The sequence below is a fragment of the Scyliorhinus torazame genome, chromosome 8 (assembly GCF_047496885.1).
Source record: "Scyliorhinus torazame isolate Kashiwa2021f chromosome 8, sScyTor2.1, whole genome shotgun sequence".
In the NCBI taxonomy this organism is placed as follows: Eukaryota; Metazoa; Chordata; class Chondrichthyes; order Carcharhiniformes; family Scyliorhinidae; genus Scyliorhinus; species Scyliorhinus torazame.
In genome coordinates this window covers 149,241,186-149,265,534 of record NC_092714.1, presented here as the reverse complement: position 1 = coordinate 149,265,534, position 24,349 = coordinate 149,241,186, and the positions used below count along the sequence as shown (strand labels likewise).

Here is a 24,349-nt window from a genome sequence, read left to right as displayed (position 1 = left end):
AGCCTCACAGGGACGTGCGGGCAATTCAGCCCCCATACACTGAGTCATATCCTGACTGTATGCAGATGAGAGATACCGAAGACAGGGAACCCTTCCGTGTTGTAATCCACAAGAACCGGATGTCCCCAAGTTGGAACCACCAACCGCTGCCAGTGCACAGCATTGATCCGGGCGATGAGTGGTGTGCCACCCTAACGGTCAACCCAAATTCGTCGCCCACCTGAGAGACTGGACTTATGAGCCTGTCAGCACATTGGACTCACTGAATTGTTTTACAGTACTGTTAACGTGTTTCTCTCTTGTCGTTCATTGTTCCAGAAGTCTTCTCTCATCGTTTGCTGATTGCATTTGTTCTGTTATTGGTACAACCTCGTTGCTCTGTTGCACCTGACAGCTTCCTATGTATATAGTTTAGCCTCATGTACATGTTGTAAATATTGCACACACATACTCAGATGCACTCAGTACACATTTCTATTTATTAGCATGTAGGCACATATCCTTGTGAAATGTCATGATATCCACATCAGCATATCATGGTGCAATCACACACACACACTGATGGACAGGTAGTTGGACCAACCAACACACACACAACATTGCAGCCAATCACCAGTGAGAGCACACGCACTATAAAACAGGGAACACCACAGTTCCCGGTCATTCTACCAGGAGATAGCTCAGAGCACAGAGCTCACAGCGTGCCACTCAGACATAGACCATGTGCTGAGTGTCTCACTAAGATAGTGATAGGGCTGGGTCCACAGGTTAGCTGGTGAAGCACGAACCTAAGCCAGCAGTTAGTAGTTATCATTGTTTAAGACAATAAAACCGAGTTGTACCATCTACAGCCGTGTTGGATCATTTGTGCATCGGAACACCCAACACGACAGTCTTGGTTATGCATCTCCCTCCTGTGCCCCTCACCCCTATTTCCACTCCCCTCTGTTGGCCTCTCCCTGTCCCCCCATCTCTCATATGCCTCCCTCCAGTGCACTTGTTGATCTCACCACAGCAGGTCAAGGCTGCGTATTTAGCCCCCTACTATATTCCCTGTACACACACGACTGTGTGGCAAAATTTGGTTCCAATTCCATCTCTAAGTTTGCTGACGACACAACCATAGTGGGTCGGATCTTGAACAACGACGAGTCAGAATACATGAGGGAGATACAGAACCCAGTGGAGTGGTGGAGTGACAACAATCTATCCCTCGACTTCCGGTGGCGGCAATGAGTGAGTGAGCCGCACATTCGGGGGCTTTCACTCCGGCGGGATTTGAGGACCTGGTTCCCCGGTTTTGCGGGACTGTGGAGCACTAAAAGGACGGCCACGGGGGGGGGCTAAAGATTGAGCAGAGCTGCATGGAACTGCGGGAGAGCAGAAAGCAGCGCAAACGGGAGAGGAAGGGACAAAGGCAAGATGCAGGGGAAGCTGACCCGGGAGCAAAGATGGCGGACCTACGGACCTCGGACCCGGCGATCCAGCAGGCGCTGGAAAACATGCTGCAGGTGATAAAGAGCAGTTTTGAGTCGTTGAAGCGGGATAACTTGGACCCACTTCAGAAGGCAGTGGATCAATTGAACTAGAGACTGGATGCCCAGGACGAAAAAGTTAAGGAGCTGGGGGAGGCGGTGGAGGAGCAGGCGGATGCGCAGACGATTGCTGCGCTAGAAGTCGACGGGTTGAAGGAGAGACAGAGAAGACTGCTGGACAGAGTAGAGGAGCTGGAAAATAGAGCCCGCAGACAAAATCTGAGGATCATCGGCCTCCCAGAGGGGGCGGAGGGAGCTGATGCCACAGCGTTCATGGCGGACCTGTTGATGCAGCTAATGGGGGCTGAAGCCTGTCCGCGACCACCGGAGCGTCCGGTGGGGGGGGGCCCCCGTCCGATGGTGGTTAGGTTCCACAGGTTTGTGGAGAAGGAGCGGGTGGTGCAGTGGGCAAAGAGCGCTAAGAGCAGCACGTGGAATAACAGTGTTCTTCGCATTTATCAGGACCTGAGCCAGGAAGTGGCCAGGCGGCGAGCAGCCTTTAAACAAGTTAAGGAGGTGTTCAAAAAGCACGTGAAGTTTGGTCTGCTCTTCCCGGCCCGTCTTTGGGTTACGCATCAGGGCGAACACCACTACTTCTCCGAGCCCGAAGAAGCGATGGACTTTGTGAGGGATCAGGGGCTGGTCTTGAAAAAAGGACCCACGGACGCAAGCTAGGGTTGGAGAATTACTGTTTGAAGGGACGCCTACTGTGCCTGGACTGCAGGTCGACTGTTTACTGCTTTAAAGGTGCCATGTGGTGTATTTTGTATGGGCAGTTTTTGCCTGTGGGGGATGTGGGGGGAGGATATCCCCACCCCCTCTCTTTTGGTCTTTTTCCTTTTTTCTGTTGATTTTTTTCCCTCTTTTTTTTCTCTGCTGTGGTGGGTACCTTTTGTTGGGCTCTCTGAGTGCACTGGAGCCTGTATTGTAACAAAAGGGTGGCCGGTCAGCAATGGGGATTAAAGATGTTTGCTGGGGGTTGTGTTTCATTTATGTCTCTGGTTTTTATGTTTGTTTCGGATGGGGGATGTACGGGTACTGGGTTATTGCGGTGTTATTTTTTTTTGGTGCTCAGAAAGGGACGTGGGTTAACACTTTTCCGTGTACACAGCTGGAACTGTGTTGTACCTGGAGCAGCCTCACGGTGCTGTTTGATGTTTACATCCTGTTTGATCTTTCCCATCATTTCCGGACCTAGACGCACTCAAGTTGATAATGGGGGGGGGACTTTAATACGGTCCTTGACCCGGGGCTGGACCGGTCATGTCCCAGAACGGGCAGACTCCCAGCAATGGCAAGGGAGCTGAAAGTGTTCATGGAGCAAATGGGGGCTGTGGACCCATGGAGAGCCAGACAGCCGATGGGAAGGGGCTATTCGTTTTATTCGCATGTTCATAAAGTATATTCTAGGATTGATTTTTTTATCTTGAGCAGTGACTGTGTAGGGGAGGTAAAGAATACGGATTATTCGGCAATCACTATCTCGGACCATGCCCCGCACTGGGTGGACCTGCAGGTCAAGGAGACGAATTGCCAACGCCCGCAATGGAGGTTAGACGTAGGACTGTTGTCGGAGGAGGGGATAAGTGAGAGACTTCGGAAGTGTATGCAAAATTACTTGCAGGTGAACGATACAGGGGAGGTTTCAGCAGCGACCCTGTGGGAGGCGCTGAAGGCAGTAGTGAGGGGGAAGCTGATCTCAATTCGGGCTCACAGGGTCAGGGCGGACAGAGTAGAAATGGACAGATTGGTTAGGGAAATTCACCGGATAGACGAGGAGCATGCGGGGTCCCCGGGGGAGGACCTATTCAGGGAGAGACGGAGATTGCAGGCGGAACTGGGGGTGCTATCCACGAGTAGGGTCGTGGAACAACTTAGGAAGGAGAGGGGAGTGGTGTATGAGCATGGGGAGAAGGCCACCAGATTGCTAGCGCAGCAACTCAGGAAGAGGGAGGCGGCCAGGGAAATAAGTAGAGTGGTTGATGGGAAGGGGAGCGGAGTGGAGGACTCGGCAGGACTGAATAAGGTATTTCGGAATTCTATAGTAAGCTGTACACTTCAGAACCCCCAGAAGAGCAGGAGGAGATGAAAAGGTTCCTGGATGGACTAACCTTCCCAAAAGTAGGTGGGGGACTAGTGGACGGGCTGGGGGCCCCGATTAGAGCGGAGAAGGTACTGGGGGGCATAAAGGCCATGCAGCCGGGGAAAGCCCCGGGGCTGGATGGATACCCAGTAGAGTTTTACAAGAAGTTCTCGGAGATAGTGGGACCGGTCCTGACAAGGGTTTTGAATGAGGCGAGGGACAGAGGGACCCTGCCGCCGCCGATGTCGCAAGCCACCATCTCGCTGATATTGAAGCAGGACAAGGACCGTGGAGATGTGATCATGATGCCCCCGACGGGCAAGGAGGTGGAGGTAGTGGTGGCAATGGACGCTGAGAAGGCCTTTGACCGGGTGGAGTGGGGCTATTTGTGGGAGGTGCTTGGACGGTTTGGGTTCGGGGAGGGACTGGTTAATTTCGTCAGACTATTGCACCAGGCCCCAAAAGCTAACATTAGGACAAACAGGATAATGTCAGATTATTTCAGACTACATCGCGGGACCAGACAGGGATGCCCACTCTCCCCGTTGCTGTTCGCGCTGGCCATAGAGCCGTTGGCGATTGCGTTGAGAGCTGCAAAAGGTTGGAAGGGAATGACTGGAGGGGGTGGAACATAGGGTCTCTCGCTATGCGGACGACCTGCTCCCGTACGTGTCGGACCCACTGGCCAGGATGGAAAATATACTGGAAACATTGAGGCAGTTCGGCCGGTTTTCAGGGTACAAATTAAATATGGCCAAGAGTGAGATGTTTGTGGTGCAGGCAAGGGGCCAGGAGAATCGACTGAAGGAGCTGCCATTTAGGCTGGTTGGGGAAAGTTTCCGGTACTTGGGGATACAGGTGGCACGAGACTGCGGTAGGTTACATAAGTTAAATTTGACTAGAGTGGTGGAACAAATGAAGAGGGAGTTTTGGAGATGGGATGCACTCCCGCTGTCACTGGCAGGGAGGGTGCAGACTGTAAAGATGACAATCCTCCCTAGATTTCTGTTCATCTTCCAGTGCCTCCCGATCTTTATCCCACGGTCCTTCTTCAAAAGGACTGGCAAAATCATCATGAGCTTTGTCTGGGCGGGAAAATCCCCGCGGCTGAAGAAGGTGATGCTTGAAAGGAGTCCAGCAAGTGAGGACTGGCATTGCCGAGTCTGATCAATTACTACTGGGCGGCTAACATAGCCATGATAAGGAAGTGGATGGTGGGTACGGGATCTATCTGGGAGCGAGTGGAGGCGGCTTCGTGCAGGGGCACCAGTTTGGCAGCCCTGGTCACGGCTCCCCTACCGCTGTCGCCGGCCAGGTACTCCACCAGCCGGTAGTGGGGGCGGCCCTGCAGATATGCGGCCAGTGGAGGAGGCATGTAGGGGAGGTAGTGTGTCTGTCTGGGCTCCAATATGTGATAACCATCGATTTGCCCCTGGGAACATGGATGGAGGGTTTCGAACATGGCGGCGGGCGGGGGTGAGGAGGGTGGGCGATATGTTCCTGGAGGGGAGCTTTGCGAGTTTGAGGGGCTTGGAGGAGAAATTTGGGCTGGTAAGGGGAAATGACTTTAGATACTTACAGATGCGGGACTTTGTACGCAGACAGGTCCCATCCTTCCCACGCCTCCCGCCAATAGGAATCCAGGACAGAATAGTCTCTAGAGGAGAAGGAGGAGAGGGTAGAGTCTCGGATATCTACAAGGTGCTCACTAAGGGGGAAGAGTCCCAGACGGAGGAACTGAAACTCAAATGGGCGGAGGAGCTTGGCGGGGAGATGGGGGATGGGCTGTGGGCGGAAGCCCTGAGTAGGGTAAACTCAACCGCAACATGTGCCAGGCTCGGCCGGAATCAATTTAAGGTCGTTCACCGGGCCCACATGACAGTAGCTCGGATGAGCAAATTCTTTGGGGTAGAGGACAAGTGCACTAGATGCGCGGGAGGACCAGCGAACCATGTTCACCTGTTTTGGGCATGTCCTAAGCTTAGGGGGTACTGGGAGGGATTTGCGGGGGTCATGTCCCGGGTGCTGAAAACAAGGGTGGTGATGAGTCCAGAGGTGGCAATTTTCGGGGTTTCGGAAGACCCAGGAGTCCAGGGGGAGAAAGAGGCAGATGTTCTGGCCTTTGCTTCCCTAATAGCCCGGCGGCGAATACTGCTGGCATCGAGGGACTCAAGATCCCCGAAGACTGAACTATGGCTTTCGGACATGTCAGCTTTTCTGGGTATGGAAAAAATTAAGTTTGCCTTGAGGGGATCTGTACTGGGGTTCGCCTGAAGGTGGCAACCATTCATCGACTTCTTCGCGGGAGAGTGAACGTCAGCAGGGGAGGGAGGGGGGAGAAGGGAGATTAGAGTTGAGTAGGAGGGATAAATAGGCGGGTCGTGTCTAGGGGAGAGGAGCGGGCATGTGCAGTATGGTTTGATTGAAGTGTTGGTTTTATATTGATGTTTGCACATTTCTGTTATCTGTAACTGTTTACAATGCCAAAAAATACCTCAATAAAATTGTTTGTTAAAAAAAACAACAATCTATCCCTCAATGCCAGCAAAACTAAATAGCTGGTCATTGACTTCAGGAAGCAAAGCCCCTGTCTGCATCAACGGGGCCGAGGTGGAGATGGTTGAAAGCTTCAATTCCTAGGGGTGCACACCACCAAAAATCTGTCCTGGTCCACCCATGTCGACGCTACCACCAAGAAAGCACAACAGCGCCTCTACTTCCTCAGGAAACTAAGGAAATTCGGCATGTCCACACTGACTCTTACCAACATTTACAGATGCACCATAGAAAGCATCCAATCTGGCTGCATTGGCCCAAGACTGCAAGAAACTTCAGAGAGTCGTGAACACAGCCCAGTCCATCACACGATCCTGCCTCCCATCCATTGACTCCATTTACACCTCCCGCTACCTTGAGAAAGCGGGCAGCATAATCAAAGACCCCTCCCACCCAGCTTACTCACTCTTCCAACTTCTTCCATTGGGCAGGAGATACAGAAGTCTAAGAACACTCACAAACAGATTCAAAAACAGCTTCTTCTCCGCTGTTACCAGACTTCTAAATGACCCTCTTATGGACTGACCTCATTAACACTACACCCCTGTATGCTTCATCCGATGCCGGTGTCTATGTGTTTACATTGTGTACCTTGTGTTGCCCTATTATATATTTTCTTTTTCTTTTCATTTCAATTACTAAATGATCTGTTTGAGCTGCTCGCAGAAAAATACTTTTCACTGTACCTCAGTAAACGTGACAATAAACAAATCTAATCCAATCATCACTGCTTGCGTAGGGCACTGGACTTCCTCATCTGCTCTTGTGTCAAAAAACTCCAAGGTAGCCCCCATCCACCCATTGTTCCTTTGAATGGCTCTAAACTTCTCCAATCCCCAAATGACAAAAAAAATCATTGTTATATACCTTAAATTGGAATTCCAGTTTGAACCAATACCAGCCATTCCCAAATTTTAATGGCTTTTACTTCTGGGATATCTGGCTTGAAACTTCACAAAAATTTACCAGAGGGAAGTTTTTAAAAAATTCATTCATAGGATGTGGGCATCGCTGGCTGGGTCAGCATTTATTGCCCATCCCTAATTGCCCTTGAACTGAGTAGCTTGCTTGGCTTTTTCAGATGGTATTTAAGAGTCAACCACATTGCTGTGGATCTGGAGTAGCTTGTGGCCAGACCAGGTAAGGATTCCTTCTGTAAAGGGCATGGGCGAACCAGATGGTTTTTTACAACAAGCGACAATGGTTTGATGGTCATCATTAGACTTTTGATTCCAGATTTTTATTGAATTCAAAGGTCATCGTCTGCCGTGGTGGGATTCAAACCTGGGTCTCCAGAGCATTACCCAGGGTCTCTGGATTACGCTGGCAGTGATAATACCACTGCGCCACTGCCTCGTCACTGCAGCTGGAAGCACAGAGACGTCACTGGGTTCAGGTTGACTGAAGTTAGTAGACCACAAAAGTGCAACTTAATCTAATCACCTCCTTTTCACAGGAGAGTTTTTCAGAAAGCTGTGCTGCAGGAGGTAAGGCCAATTGCCCACTCAACCCAACAATACAAGCTTTACTATTACATAGAAATCCCTTCCTGGAAAGCACTACTTTCTTTGAAGAATAACACCATCTCGGGCTGCACTCACTAAAGCATTTGCAAAGCTGTCAAGCATTTTAATTCTGCCACTTGGCTGTCGCTCTGCAGATGAATGCAATGTTTACAGTCCACAGTTACCTCTCTTGAATACACCTTCCCGATGAGTTTGTTTGTTGAGATTTCTTTATTCGTTTTCAAATGTCTGACTAAGGTAGTGAGAGGCAATGTGGTAATGACAGGTCTGTGAAGATTGGCAGGATTGTTCAGCGGGTGGAGGGTACGTCCTCTCTTAATAATTAAGCCTTTTACAAACCAGTAAACATATTTTTCCACTTATTCCTTCTGCTGGTTTGTACATGAACGAGAATATAAAGCAAAGTTCTCTGTGGATCATTCACCGTTGTGCCTTTCCAATTGCAAGGATGTCGTTTGGGATTTTGCTCCTTGCTTTCAATCTTTTCCTAGCTACAGAATGGGGTGCCACAGCAGTGAGTCATTTCTGCTTCAAAGGTACGTTGACTTCAGTTGAAGCTTTGATTTTCTTGTTAATTTTCTGATAGCATCACAATTGGAGATGCACTGGGGCACTCGATTACAGCTCATTGCTGGTTCATTTTTGGTCTCAAATAATTTCAGACTTTTTAGCAGAACACCATCGCAGACCATTATACCAGTGCAGATCGAATTAAACATCAGTTCTGAAGTGACGCTGACATTCACTGTATAATACAGATTGTAGTTGTTTCAACAGCTCCTCACTCAGTACTTAACTGTATCGAGCAGTGTTGTTGATCCTTCTCTTAAAGAGTAATATTGCCTTTCTTTGTGAGTTTTATATTTTTCTGATTATATTAATTACAGGATCACCTTATGCTCACAAAGTGCGAATCAGCCTGAATGCCGCCCTTGGAGACCAGGCAGTAAGTTGACCTTAATTGCTCTTTAAGATGATTAAAGGATTTCATAGGGCTTTTTATTACTTTGTTCATTCACAGGATGTGCGTGTTGCTGGCAAGGCCAGCATTTTATGCCCATCTCTTGTTTCCCTTGAGAAGGCGGTGGTGAGCTGCCTTCTTGAACCGCTGCAGTCCATGTGGTGTAGGTACACCCACAGTGCTGTTAGGGAGGGAGTTCCAGGGTTTTGACCCAGTGACAGTGAAGGAACGGCGATATATTTCCAAGTCAGGATGTTGAGAGACTTGGAGGGGAGCTTCCAGATGGTGGTGTTCCCAGGTATCTGCTGCCCTTGCCTTCTAGATTGTGGTGGTTGTGAGTTTGGAAGGCGCTGTCGAAGGACCCTTGATGAGCTGCTGCTGTGCATCTTGTAGATGATACACATGGCTGCTACTGTGCGTCGGAGTGGAAGGATTGAAAGTTGAAGGTGATGGTTGGAGTGCCAGTCAAGCGGGTTGCTTTGACCTGGATCTTGACCAGCTCCTTGACTGTTGTTGGGAGCTGCACTCATCCAGGCAAGTGGGGAATAGTGGGACATAAACTATTTCCGCTTTTAAGGGATTCCAGAACAATTGAGCATAATCTTAAAATTAGCATGAGGTTGATCAAGAGTGATGTTAGGAAGCACTTCTTCTCAGAAAGGGAAGTGGAGATTCAGAACTCTCTTCATGCAAAAAGGTGTTGAGCCTCATAGTTGATTGAAATGATCAAAACTGAAGTTAATAAATTTTAATTACAGCTTAAGGAATCATTCGTACCCTTATAAGACCAAAAGATATAGGAGCAGAATTAAGCCATTTGGCCCATCGAGTCTGCCCCACCATTTGATCATGACTGATATGTTTATCATCCGCATTCTCCTGCTTTCTCTCATAACCCCTGATTCCCTTATTAATCAAGAACCTATTTCTCTCTGTCTTAAAGACACCCAGTGACTTGGCACCCACAGCCTTCTGCAGCAATGAGTTCCATAGATTCACCATTCTCTGGCTGAAGAAATTCCTCCTCATCTCTGTTCTAAAGGATCGTTCCTTCGGTCTGAGGCTGTGCCTCTCCTACTAGTGAAAACATCTTCTCCACATCCACTCTATCTAGGTCTCTCAGCATTCTGTAAATTTCAATGAGATCCATCCTCATCCTTCTAAACTCCATTGAATACAGACCTAGAGTCCTCAACCGCTCCTCATATGGCATGCCCTTCATTCCCAGGATCATTCTTGCGAACCTCCTCTGGACCCGCTCAAAGGCCAGCACATTTTCCTTAGATAAACTGCTCACAGTATTCGAACTGGGGTCTGACCAGACCCTTATATGGCCTCAGCAGTACATCCCTCTTCTATTAGAGTAATCTCAAAATTAATTCTAACATTGCATTTGCCTTCTTAACTGCCAACTGAACCTGCATGTTGACCTTAAGAGAATCCTGAACTAGGCCTCCTAAGTCCCTTTGTGCTTCAGATAACAGAAGCCTTTCCCCATTTAGAAAATATTCTATGCCTCTTTTCTTCCAACCAAAATACATAACCTCACACTTTTCCACATTGTATTCCATCTGCCACTTCTTTGCCCACTCTCCTAGCCTGTCCAAGTCCTTCTGCAGCCTCCCCTGCTTCCTCAATACTACCTGTCCCTCTACAAATCTTTGTACCATCTGCAAACTTAGCAACAGTGCCTTCATTCCTTCTTCCATCTGGTCCGGGTGAATCATTCACCTTCAGAACTTTCAATTTCCCCAGCACCTTCTCCTTCGTGATGGCCACTATGCTCACCTCTGCCCCCTTACTCTCTTGAAGTTCTGGTATGCCACTGGTGTCGTCCACTGTGAAGACTGATGCAAAGTAACTATTCAGTTCCTCTTCCATTTCTTTGTTCCCTATTACTACTTCTCCAGCCTCATTTTCCAGTGGTCCATTTCCATTTTGCCTCTCTCTTACCTTTTATATAATGAAAACAACTTGCAATCTTCTTTTATATTACTAGCTAGCTTACACTCAGGTTTTATCTTCTCCCCTTATTTCTTTTTCAATTGTCCTCTGCTCACTTTTAATCCTTTGGCTTCCCACTAATCCTCGCCATATTGTATGCTTTTTATTTCGTTTTTCAGCTATCGCTGACTTCCCTCGTCAACCATGGCTGCCTTGTCCTGCCCTTAGCATGTTTCCTCCTCCTTAGGATGAATTTCTGTTGTGTCTCCCAAATAACCTCCAAAAACTCCTGCCATTGCTGTTCCACTGTCTTCCCTGCTAGGCTCCTTTTCCAATCAAACCTGCACAGCACCTCCCTCATGTTTTGTAGCTATCTTTATTTAATTGCAATACCGTTACATCTGATTCTAGCTTCTCCCTCTCAAACTGCAGGATAAATTCTGTCATATTATGGTCACTGCCCCCTAAGGGTTCTTTCACCTTCAGCTCCCTAATCAGGTCTGCCCCATTACACATCACCAAATCCAGTATTGCTTCTTCCCTCATGAGCTCGGCTACAAGCTGCTCCAACCAAAAACCATCTCGTAGGCATTCCACAAATTATTTTTCTTGCAAACCGCTACCAACCTGATTTTCCCAGTCCACATGCATATTGACGTCCCCCATGGTTATTGTGATATTGCCTTTTTTACATGCTTTCTCTATCTCCTGATTTATTTACTGCCCCACATCCTGACTACTGCAAGTGGGCCCATATATAATTCCCATCAGGGTCTTTTTACCTTTGCGATTCCTCAACTCTCCCACACAGTGGGCGAGATTTACCGGAAGTTCACGCCAGAGGGAAATTCCGGTCTCATGCCGGCGCACAGGTTTCCCGACAGTGAGGGGTGCTGTCAATGGGAAATCCTGTTGACAACGGCAGGACGGGTATGTCCTCTGGTGATCTTTGTAAATCAATATACATGATCAATAATGCTAGTGCAGGCAATTGAACACTAGGGGCAGGATTCTCCGCCTGCGGGATTCTCCGTTTTGCCAGCGCCCGGGGGTTTCCCGACGGCGTGGGGCTACCCCACAACGGGAAACCCCATTGACTGGCCGGTGTAACGGATAATCCCGCTGGTGGGTCGAGGCAGAAATGTGGCGTGGCGGGGCGGCGAATCCAGCCCTAGATGTCTCAGTGTCAGGACCTATATTAATAACTTTCCCGCTCTTTTTAAGAGGAGTGTGTATCAGGAGTGCAGAGAGAACAGACATAGGAAATCTAGAAAGGGAAGAAGTTATTAGTTATCCAAGAATGATATTGTATAATTTAATTAGTTATCTCTACAATTGTTTCTTTGTTTTACTAGTTGAGTATTAAGTAAAAAGAACTCACAATATTTATTTATATTACTCAATAAATTAATTTATCTTTACAAGAAGACTACTGCTCATTTCAACAACTCGGCTGGTCAAAAGAGTAATATATGTATTACACAAAGTAATATAACATTGTACCAGGATAAATTAGGCTTTTAAGAAAGACTAGCAAAGAAAATTTGAACAAAAGAGAAGAAAAATCGGAATCAACTATTTGACTGGTGAAATCATCGCAACTTCGGAATCCTCGACAAAAACAGAGTATTGATGGACTGCAAGCTGCAAGACATCTAAAGACCACTGGTAGTCTGAAGTTAAATTGGAAGTTAGTGAGTTAAATGCTGCGTCTGATGCAAGACAAATCACTTTGCTTCTGTCCCTAGCAGGGCAGCAAGCAATTGAAATATATAATTCATTTAATTTTACTGCTGGGGAAGATAAGTCGAAGTTTGAACAAATTATCCTGAAATTCGATGACCATTGCAAGGTGCAAACTAATGAAATCTTAGAAAGATTCAGGTTTCATAAGCGAGTCCAAAAAGTTGGTGAACTGGTGAATAACTTCATTACAGATCTCAAACTTTTAGCTCAAACCTGTAACTATGTGGATCTTCATGATTCTCTTGTAAGAGATCAAATTGTTTATGGAATAACTGATGATACTGTATGAGAAGCTTTAATTCGGCAAAATGATTGAACGTTGAAAATTGCAATAGAGAAATTCATCTCCAGTGAACAGACCAAAAGTCAGTATTTAGAATTTTATCCCAAGGAAAAAGGCGCGAAAGTCTAACACGAGGCAGAGAAAATAACAATGGTGTCGCAGGCAGCACAGAAGACTGTTCGGAACAGCAGCTACCCAGCGCACGCATTCTCAAGCTCGGGACATGCGCACTACGCACAGAAATGCGAGACAGGTGCTTCAGCGAATCTTCTCAATTCCAAAGATTTGTCTATGATTAAAAGTCACCATGACATAATTACTCCAGAGTGTTCTTTAAAAGATTATAATGGCAATCCAATTTTCTCACATGGATCGTGTTATTTGAGTGCCACCAACCGGGACATACACAAACAAATTAGATTTGAGATAGTGGATGACAATCGTTCTTCACTACAGGGTGCTCAAGCTTGTAAGGATTTTCAGCTCATTCAAAGAATTTTTCTCAATACTTCTGAATCAGCTACACTTAAAGAAAACATCCAGCAACTTTTACATGAATATCCTGATGTATTTAAAGGCATGGGAACACTGCCTTATCAGTACAAGATACTTTTGAAACAAGATGCCAAGCCTGTGATACATCCATCAAGACATGTACCTGCTCCTCTCAGAGACAGATTGAAGGCTGAACTAACAAGATTGCAATCGCAAGGAATCATATCAAAGGTAACACAACCGACTGACTGGGTTAGCTCCCTAGTTTGTGTCAAAAAAACAATGGGTGACATTAGAATCTGTATGGATCCTAAAGATCTCAATCGTAATATTAGAAGAGAACACTACCCAATACCAAAGAGAGGAAATCACATCAGAAATGGCCAATGCCAGAAATTTTACCAAACTCGATCCCTTGTAAGGTTTTGGCAGATGCAGCTTGTTGACTCCAGCAAGCTCCTCTGTACCTTCAACACAATTTTGGGAAGGTATTTTTTCAACAGAATGCCCTTCGGAATCATTTCTGCATCAGAAATATTTCATCGTACAATGGAATAAATGACAGAGAACATGTTTATATAGATGACATTATCATCTGGTCTACAACACCAGAAGAACACATGAATCGTCTTAGAGAAGTGTTCAAGAGAATACACAGCTACGGTTTAAAGCTGTCCCAAGCTAAATGTATGTTTGCTGCCACTTCTTTGAAATTCTTAGGCGACAACATTACAGCCAATGGTATCAAGCCGGACGAAGACAAAGTACAAGCCATCAAGTCAATGCAAATACCGCAAGACAACTAAGCAGTCTTACGCTTTCTAGGATTTGTCAACTTTCTAGGGAATTTCATCAAGAAACTTTCCATTAGAACAACTGCATTATGCCAGCTGATCAGAAAGAATACTGATTTCAACTGGACTCAGAGTCATACTAAAGAATGGACAGATCTGAAACAACAGTTGATCCAAGTTCCCAGCTTGTCCTTCTTTGACCCAACCAGGCCCACCAACATTTCAGCTGATGCTAGTCAAAATGACATAGATGTAGTTCTACTTCAACAAGACCATTTCAATGAATGGATTCCCATAGTCTACACATCCAGATCCATGACTGCGACTGAGTGTAGGTACGCCCAGATTGAAAAGGAGTGTCTTGGCCTTGTGACTGGAATTTCCAACCAGGAGTATGTTTATGGCTTACCCAGGTTTACTGTAGAGACAGACTATCGTCCACTTGTCCACATCATTGAAAAGAATTTAAATGAGATGACACCAAGACTACAATGACCTATGATGAAATTGCGCAGATATGATTTTAATCTTATATATACTCCAGGTAAAGATTTAGTCATAGCTGACACTCTGTCCAGATCCATCAACACTGATATTCTTCAAGAGGAATCAATCAATGACATTGACTCCCACCTGCAACTTTTCAGAGAGATACTTCCAGCCTCTGATTCAAAGCTTCAACAAATTCGAACAGAAACACAGAAAGATTCTGCTTTGACCAAAGTTATACAGCATCTACAAGATGGGTGGCCCAAAGGTCATTGTCCACAATACCAGAGTATACAGTCTGAACTGACTATCTTGGATCGTATTTTGCTGAGACAGGATCGAATTGTCATACCAGACAGCATGAAGTCAGAAATGCTTACTAGACTTCATGAAGATCATCTAGGGATAGAGAAATGTAAACACTGAGCCAGACAATCAATATATTGCCCAGGTATAAATAAAGATATACCTGACATGGTATCATCATGTACAACGTGTCAAACACATCAGAGTCAACAATGCAAGGAACCATTGCAACAGCATGACATCGTTACGTTACCATGGGTGAAAGTGGGTATCGATCTCTTTCATTTATTGGGCAAGGAATAATTTAGTCATTGGCTATTTTTCAAATTTTCCTGAAGTCATGAAGTTGAATGATCTTACATCCAATACTGTAATCAAAGCATGCAGAGACATATTTGCCAGGCATGGTATTCCTCATACCATCGTGTCTGACAATGGCCCATGTTTTTCGAGTTATGAGTGGAAAGAAGTTTCAACAATTTACAATTTTGAACACATCACTTCAAGTCCTCATTTCCCTCAGTCCAATGGGAAGGTTGAGAAAGGCATCCACATAATTAAACAGTTACTGAGTAAATCAAAAGATTCACAATCTGATTTCCATTTAGCACTACTTACTTATAGATCATCACCTTTATCGTCAAGATTATCTCCAGTTCAGATGTTATTGAACAGGAACATAAGAACAACTCTACCTCAGCTACATATTCCTGATCCTGAACAACATTTTGCTGTGAAGAAACTTCAGCAACAGAGACTGAAACAAAAACAGTATTTTGATCTACATGCAAAAGATTTGTCAATTCTAACAGAAAATTATACTGTTCGATTCAGACTTCCTGAAGGAGGTTGGTCTGACATTGCTCTTATCATTAGGCAATTCTCTCCCAGATCGTATCTGATTAAAACTTCAGATGGCAACATCTATAGAAGAAATTGTCGTGATCTACTTCAAGCCAAAGATCAAACACAGATTTTTCCTCATCTTGACTTACGTCATACAATTTCAAAGCAAGTTGAACAACAACTAAATTCCCAATCTGACAATTAACAAGGATATTAAAACTTCTTCATCACCTTTGAGATTAAGATCCAGAAGGAGAAGAAGACCAAATTGACTGAATCTGTGAACGTTTACATAATTCTAGGAATTGCTGTACTATGTAACCACTGCATTTCAAATGTAAAATTTTCTTTTAATATTTGCAAGAAAATGTTTAAAAAAGGGGGATGTAATGATCTCTGTATATCAATATACATGATCAATATATATAATGCTAGCACAGGGAATTGAACATTATGTCTCACTGTCAGGGCCTATATATTGTATAATTTAAGTAATTATCTCTACAATTGTTCCTTTGTTTTACTAGTTGAGTATTAAGTAAAAAGAACTCACAATATTTATTTACATTACTCAATAAATTAGTTTATCTTTACAAGAAGACTACTGCTCATTTCAATCACTCGGCTAGTTCAAAAGAGTAATACATGTATTACACAAAGTAATATAACAGATCCCACTGGCGGGATACCTCCCCGCCGAAAAATATGCGGCGGGGTGGTCAGTAAATCCTGCCCAGATTCTATGCCTTCTGACCTTATATCGCTTCTTGCTATTGATTTAATTTAATTTCTTACTAATAATGCAGTTCCACTCTGTCTGCCCATCTGCCTGTCTTTTCAATAGGGCACATTTCCTTGGATATTTAGATCCCAGTCCTGATCACTTGCAGCCAAGTCTCTGTGATGCCCACAACATCGTACTGGCTAACTGCAATGTGTGCAACAAGCTCATTTACATTGTTTTGTATACTGCACGCATTTAGGTACAACACCCTCAGTCCTGCATTCACTGCCCCCCTTCTCATATTTGTCCCCTTTATCTGTTATGCCTGAAGTTAAATTCCTGCCACTTTCTCTTCTCTCTGTTCTTTTACTTGTTCTGGAAACTTTACTAACATCTCCTGAGCCCTCAGCCCCATTAACTTGGTTAAAGTACTCATCATTAACCTGCACTCTCACCGTCTCCTTTAACTTTGATTTCCTAATTTTCCATACCACTGGAACCCCCCCATCCCCACAACTATTTAGTTTAAAGTCCTATTTACAGCCTTAATTATGTGATTCGCCAGGGCTCAGGTCCTAGCATGACTCAGATGAAGATCATCCCATCGGAACAGCTCCCTTCTTCCTGCCAAGGTCCCATGAATTGGATTGTTACCCTCTCACTCCAAGTCCCTCTGCAGCTCAGATGAGATATCCCGAACTCTGGCACCAGGTAGGCAATACATCCTTCAGGACTCTCGATCCTGGTCACAGAGAACAGTGTCTATGCCCCTAACTATACTATCCTCAATTACGACTACATTTATTTTGCTTCACCCAACTTGAATGGCTCCCTGTACCATGGTGCTGTGGTCAATTTGCTCATTCTCCCCACTGTCCCAGCTCTCATCCACACAGAGAGCAAGAACCTCAAACCTGTTGGTCTAGGACTGAGGCTTCTGCAACCCTATCTCCTAGATCCCTCTATCTGCCTCACTCATAGTCACCCCCCCCCCCCAATCCCTGACCACTGGCTGAATTTAAGGGGTGTGACTGCCTCCTGAAACACAGCATCCAGGTAACTCTCCCCTTCCCGATGTGTCGCAGCATCTGAAGTTCAGACTCCTGCTCATCAACTCTGAGCCGAAGTTCCTCAAGCAACCAACACTTACTACAGACGTGTTCACTAGGAACCACAGTGGGATCCACCAACTGCGACATCATGCAGGTACAACACATCATCTGGCCCTGCATCTCTATTTTATTTTAATGATAATAATAATTTTTATTGTCACAAGTAGGCTTACATTAACACTGCAATGAAGTTACTGTGCAAAGTCCCTTGTCGCCACATTCAGGTGCCAATTCGGGTACACAGAGAAAGAATTCAGAATGTCCAAATTATCTAATAGCATGTCTTTCGGGACTTGTGGAGGAAACCGGAGCACCCGGAGGAAACCCATGCAGACACGGGGACAATGTGCAGACTCCACACAAACAGTGACCCAAGCTGGGAATCGAACCTGGGACCCTGGAGCTGTGAAGCAACAGTGCAACTGTGCTACGGTGCTGCCCCCAGCAGTATTCAAATTATTTTAAATAGTTATTTAAATAGTTTTTAATTTAAAAAAAAACTTCCAGCTGGTTTTTAGTTTTCTAATCTGTAAAATATTTTTCCTTTTACCTTTAATCTGAAAGCAATTTAGAATAGGTAATGCAAATTAGCAGTTACTTACCAGCCAATGAACTTACCACTTTCCTATGATATAACTCCTGGATTGTTTTACAAACTCAGCCCGCTGCCCAGTCTATCTCAGCTCCCGCTCTTTTTAAATCTTCCCTCTTACTACAGCTCCTGCTCTTTTTAAATCTCCGTTCTGAATCTCAGCTCCCTCTTTTTAAATCTCCCCTCTTACTTTCAGCTCCCGCTCTTTTTAAATCTCCGCTCTGATTCTCAGCTCCCGCTCTTTTAAATCTCCGCTCTGATTCTCAGCTCCCGCTCTTTTTAAATCTCCGCTCTGACTTTCAGCTCCCGCTCTTTTTAAATCTCCGCTCTGACTCTCAGCTCCCGCTCTTTTTAAATCTCCGTTCTGATTCTCAGCTCCCGCTCTTTTCAAATCTCCGCTCTGACTCTCAGCTCCCGCTCTTTTTAAATCTCCGCTCTGATTCTCAGCTCCCGCTCTTTTCAAATCTCCGCTCTGACTCTCAGCTCCCGCTCTTTTTAAATCTCCGCTCTGATTCTCAGCTCCCGCAATATTTAAATCTCCGCTCTGATTCTCAGCTCCCGCTCTATTTAAATCTCCGCTCTGAGTCTCAGCTCCCGCTCTTTTTAAATCTCCGCTCTGACTCTCAGCTCCCGCTCTTTTTAAATCTCTGCTCTGACGCTCAGCTCCCACTCTTTTGAAATCTCCACTCCGACTCTCAGTTCCCGCTCTTTTTATATCTGTGCCCTGGGTCACCTCTTAACCTTTTGCTGTTAGGAGGAGAATAGTCCTAACATTTTCAAGCTCACCTCATAACTATGGCTTAATTGGTGATTGGTGGGTGGCACGGTGGTGCAGTGGTTAGCACTGGTGCCTCACGGTGCTGAGGACCCAGGTTCAATCCCAGACCCGGTTTATTGTCCATGTGGAGTTTGCAAATCCTCCTCGTGTCTGCGTGGGTCGCCGAGAAACATGCAGCTGGGGGGGCTGGCAAAACACACCCATTGTTCGCCTTTAATTTTGTGGTTTTGTGGTTGTTTTAGTTTTCCTCGATTCAGAACCTGATTAAACAAGATGGTAGCACTTATTGGAGTGTACTATTGGCATTTTTGCTTTTGCCATTTGTTACGACACCCTGGGCTAGTGTATGGTCAATTCCAGCCCCATAGTCCCCGGAGTCCCAACACAAATGGATTAACCAATAATTCATACAAATTTTCTGAGACCTTTTGCCCTTGACTGTTCCAATGACTTACAGGCACCAGATTTGTAAGTGAAGCACAACAACTGTTTATTTATAACAACAATAGAGATAAGACATGCAATAATTACAATAGAATAATGGCCAGCTAATCTATTTCCTCCCCTTTTACCCTCTATCCAAAACATACAAGATGGACACACACAGAGGGAAGGGGAGGGTAAAAATAATAGTGGATTAATGTGAGATGGAAGATGAATGTCCTTGTTTCGGATGTTGATGTTGTTTTCCAGCTGACTGTCCCTCCAGAAAACAAAATGATTGAGAATCATTGGTTGGATGGCTAAAGAGGGTCTTCTAGCTGGAACTTTCAGGCAGAACTCTCAGGCTCTGGGATCCCCTCTGGGGAGTCACTTTAACTTGTATTAATCCGGGCTTTCACTTGGAAGATCTGCCTCAGGTCTGTTATAATTCTGGCTTGCTTCCAACTCCACCAGAATAACTACAAGTCTCACTGAGATAAGACTAGAGTTCTCCACACGAGATTGCAAGAAGGACTTTCTGAAGTACTGACCCTGTTCAGTTAGTGGCTGGATTCGATCATTAAGATTACTTGTCGCCACTCAAACTCAGCTTTGGTTTTTAATCTTATTTGGTATCTAGTTTCACGAGGACGTCTCTGCCAGCTATGCTGAGGAGAAATCCGAGCCTCCAACTGGGGTGTTTGAGACAGTTTTACCCTCAGAGAGAGAGATTCCAAAAGGGCATTCTTCAGTTCTGTGTTCAAAATGAAACTAAAACCTTGGAAGCAGTCTCACAGGCCGTGCAGAGAGAAGGCTATTTTCTGTAGGTCTTTAGTCAGAGGCCATCAGGTAAAATAGTGAGATCAGGGGCTGGATTCTCCGCTGGTGGGAGGCTCTGTTTTGCCAGCAGCCCGGGGGTTTCCCGACGGTGTGGGACTGCCCCACAATGGAAAACCCCATTGACCAGACGGCATAACGGAGCATCCCGCCGGCGGGATGAAACAGAAATGTGGCACGGCAGGGCGGTGAATCCAAACCCAGGGCTATGGCCCTCTGGTTTCTTGATCAAAACTAAACTAAACTCGTGAGAACAAGCCTGCCTTTGCAGAACATTCCGAACTGGCCTCCACCAGTCACCATCGAGTGTTGGTTAAGACCGGGAATATAATGTAGTCCATTGGCCCACAGCCAATGGTGTGCCATCATTGATGTCTGAGCAACAGCACAGGCTGCTGGGGGTCCCCTGGTTTTGAATTAAAGGTGCAATTCACCTTAAGGATTCTTTGTCCAGGTACAGAAATTCTAAAAGCCAAAAGAACAGGAAATAAAGGAAAACAAGGACAGATAAGGGTTTATAGGAGGATCTTTACACATTCTGGCTACTGATGATCAAAGGATGCATGTGATTCTGAAATAGGTAGATAGCACAATGGATTAATGATAGTGTCGTTACTGAGGAAGGGAAAATTAAATCAGTGTTCCTGCTCTTAATCACTGCTGGGAAGCGTATGTTGTCAATGGGCAGGATATTCCTGCCCATAGTCAACATGGTCCCACCAGCAACATGCCTCATCATGGGCAGGAGGGTAAATTCCAGCCAATGTGTTACCAATTGTATTGTGAAGATCTATTAGTGTCAATTACATTGTTAAGTTTCAGAGAAACAGGTGATGGCCTTGGAGGGGATTCATAAGAATGATCCTGGGAATGATGGGCTTGTCATATGAGGGGGAGTTGAGGACTCTGGGTCTGCACTCACTAGAGTTTAGAAGGATAAGGGGGGGATCTCATTGAAACTTACAGAACACTGAGAGGTCTAGATAGAGTGAACATGGTGAAGATGTTTCCACTAGTAGGAGAAGTTAGAACCCGAAGGCACAGCGTTAGACTGAAGGATCGATCCTTTTAAACAAATGAGGAGGGATTCCTTCAGCCAGAGGGTGGTGAATCTGTGGAACTCATTTGCGCAAAAGGTTATGGTGGCCAAGCCACTGAGTATCTTTAAGACAGAGATAGATTGGTTCTTGATTAATAAGGTCAGGGGTTATGGGGAGAAGGCAGGAGACTGGGGATGAGAAACGTATCAGCCGTGATCGAACAGCGGAGCACACTCAAGGACCGGATGGTCCATTCTGCTACTATATCCTATGGTGTTATGGGTATTAATTGTCTTTGGGCACATATATGGAGCTTTCATGTGACCTCATCTGGAGTATCTTGTACAGTTTTGGTCTCCTTATCTAAGGAAAGATATTCTTGAAAGAGGGAGTGTAATGAAACTTCAGCAGACTAATCTCTGGGATGTCAGGATTGTTTTATGAGGAGAGATTTTGGAAACTGGACCTGTATTTGCTAGAATTTTGAAGAAAGAGAGGTTATCTCATTGAAACTTAGAAAATTCTTACAGCGCGTGACAGGGTGAATATAGATGTACCCCTGTTTGGTGAATCTAAAACCAGGGGACATAATCTCAGGATAAGGAGCCGGCCATTGAAGATTGGGATGAGGAGGAATTTCTTCACTCAGAGGGTGATGAATCTTTGGAATTCTCTATCCCAGGGCTGCGGAAGTGCAGTCATGTTCAAGACAGAAATTCATAAATTCTGGAGACTAATGGGAATATGGGGACATTGGAAAAAATGAGGTAGTGGTGGATGATCAGTGATGATCTGTTTGAATCACAGAACAGGCTCGACGGGCCCAATCCTGCTCCTAGTTACTATGTCCGTATATACATAAGATACAGCTGGGACACTGGATTGAAACTGAACAAGTGAATAAACTCTCTTCGATAAAGAAAAGCTGTATCTCACTTTCAGCTTGGATCCTGTTAATGTTTGCAAATTGAAATTGGGACAGACTCAAATGCATTCTCTGTTGTCAAGTAGTTTCATGACGCTCAGTTTCCATTGGCAAGAATAAAGAATAATAGAATAGGATTCCTACCGTGCAGAAGGAGGCCATTCGGCCCATTGAGTCGGTACTGACCCTCTGAAAGAGCTCCCAACCCAGGCCCACTCCCCTTCCATGTCCCTGTAACTCCACCTAACCTTTGGATACTAAGAGGCAATTTAACATGGCCAATCCACCTAAGCTGCACATCTTTGGACTGTTGGAGGGAACCGGAGTATCCAGAAAAAGCCCACGCAGCCAAGGGAAGAACATTCAAACTCCACACAGTTACCCAATGCTAGAAGTGAACAGGGTCCCTGGAGCTGTGAGGCAGCAGTGCTAACCATGTGCCACCGTGCCACCCTTATTTCTGAGGATGCACATATGGAGACAGCTCTGTGCACGGCCCAGCTCTGTTAGCTTGTTTCCGGGGATCGTTGTAAAGTGAGATGGAGCTAGGGGGCAGAACCTGGTTTCTTTTGAAAACAACCAGCCTGTGACAGAGAAGCAGCCACATTGCCACTTTGCTGGGCAGGATTGCTGAGAAAATCCCTCACACATACCTAGTCACAAATTTGAAGCTGTATTCAGAATGAAAAAAACTGATTTGATAGGTAAGGGGATTAAGGGTCGTGGAACAAGGGTGCTAAGTTGCAGTTAAGATAAAAATCAGTCAGTTGAAGGTCAGAACAGGCTTGGGAGGTTGAACAGTCTCCTGCTGTTGTTCAAATATAACCAATGATTTCTAAAGGTTTGCAATAATTTCCTTAATTTTGTTCTCTGCATTTACCTATAAAGTCAAGGATCCATCAGCAGATAGGTTTACATGCACAACCATTTTTGGCTTCTGGGGCTCAAAGCTCCGAGGACATGATGGTACATTTAAGGTAATATTGATAGTGAGACTATTTAACCATTCATAATATTCCCCAGAAACAGCAAAATCAGCGATTTGACTCATCACAGTGCATCAATATATTTCATGTCCCTAAAATAGCAATACTCTTGAAGCTGTGTGTTAACTTGTGATAACCCTCACGAGGATCCTCAAGGATCACTCATTGATCTCCCTGTGAGGTTTGTGGAATATGAGTTCCCATGGAAACGGGCAGAGGCCCGTCCAGCTAGGACTCGTTATCGAGCCTTTTAAATACCCGGACTGGGAGTTCCTGTTAGTCCCAGGTTGGGGCACTAATGTACACCGCGGGTGCGGTCTTTTGAGTTAAAATAAATTTGGTTTAACCTTTATCTTCATGTCCCCTGGATTACTACATAACCTCTGACTATGAACGAAGGAGAGGGGTGGGAATGACCAGGCTGCTGCAGAATACAAGTCAAATATTGTGTTTTGTTTGAGAAAAAAGAAAGATGTGAAGCAAAAAAGGTTTTTGAGTGCTGCATTTATGATGTTAAATCTTGTTCACTGACAGTATGTTTGGGATGAATGTGAACAATTCTACTTTCAAGCAACAGTGGCCTATGGTATGAGAAAATCAATGAACAAACCTTTCAAGTAAGTGCTTCGTGAAATGAATCACAGGGGAAATCAAAACTCCCCCCCTCCCCACCCCACCTCTGCAATAAAATGTAAAGAAATCTCTATTTGAACCCAGCTAGTCGCTGTGTTCACTTACTTTCGGTTTCAACATAAATGATGGTGTGGAACGGAGGTAGCCAATCCATTACTAGGAATTGTGTGACTCATTAAAATACCTTAATACCTCAGATTTTATTTACTACAATTTTAACACTGGCTGGTTGGGTTCCCTGAATGTCATGAAGCCCAGCAGCTAAAGGGAAATGAGGATTGCTTGCATGGAGGAAGTAAGTGCTTTTTCAGCACAGCTTGTGGGCCAAGAGGAACAGGAGTGCTTCCCCATTCCAGACACTAATCCTGCCATGAACTTGTTAATATCGCTAGTGATTGGACCACACCTCCCACAATCCAAAAGCCTTTCCCCATGACCCAATTCCTTCACGATATCATCCATGGGCAACTCCAGCCTCCCTGAGATCTTTTCTCTATCTCCCCCCCCCACTCTCTCTTGCCCCATATTGCTATCAGCCATGATTCTAATCTCTCTGGTCCTCCGACATCAACATTTCCTCCAGTCTCCCAACATTAATGCCACCACCCCACTCTAACCCATCGACGGTCGCCTGATCCTTCAGTCTCATTGCATCTCCCACATTAATGTCCCCCTCTACCCTGATTACCATGATCATCCAGTGATACCCTCCCCAATCTATGAACCCTCCCTCCT

General features: G+C 45.3%; 1 protein-coding gene across 1 annotated transcript in view; it reads left to right on the top strand.

The window, feature by feature from the left end:
- The first annotated feature begins 7,924 nt into the window (after positions 1–7,924).
- The window catches only part of cltrn (collectrin, amino acid transport regulator), a 61,061-nt gene continuing 44,636 nt past the window's right edge, over positions 7,925–24,349 (top strand). Inside the window, exons 1-3 of the mRNA XM_072514348.1 lie at positions 7,925–8,236; positions 8,588–8,646; positions 23,516–23,598. Coding sequence (XP_072370449.1) covers positions 8,083–8,236; positions 8,588–8,646; positions 23,516–23,598 — 296 coding nt within the window. The 5' untranslated portion in view covers positions 7,925–8,082. The remainder of the gene's footprint in view (positions 8,237–8,587; positions 8,647–23,515; positions 23,599–24,349) is intronic.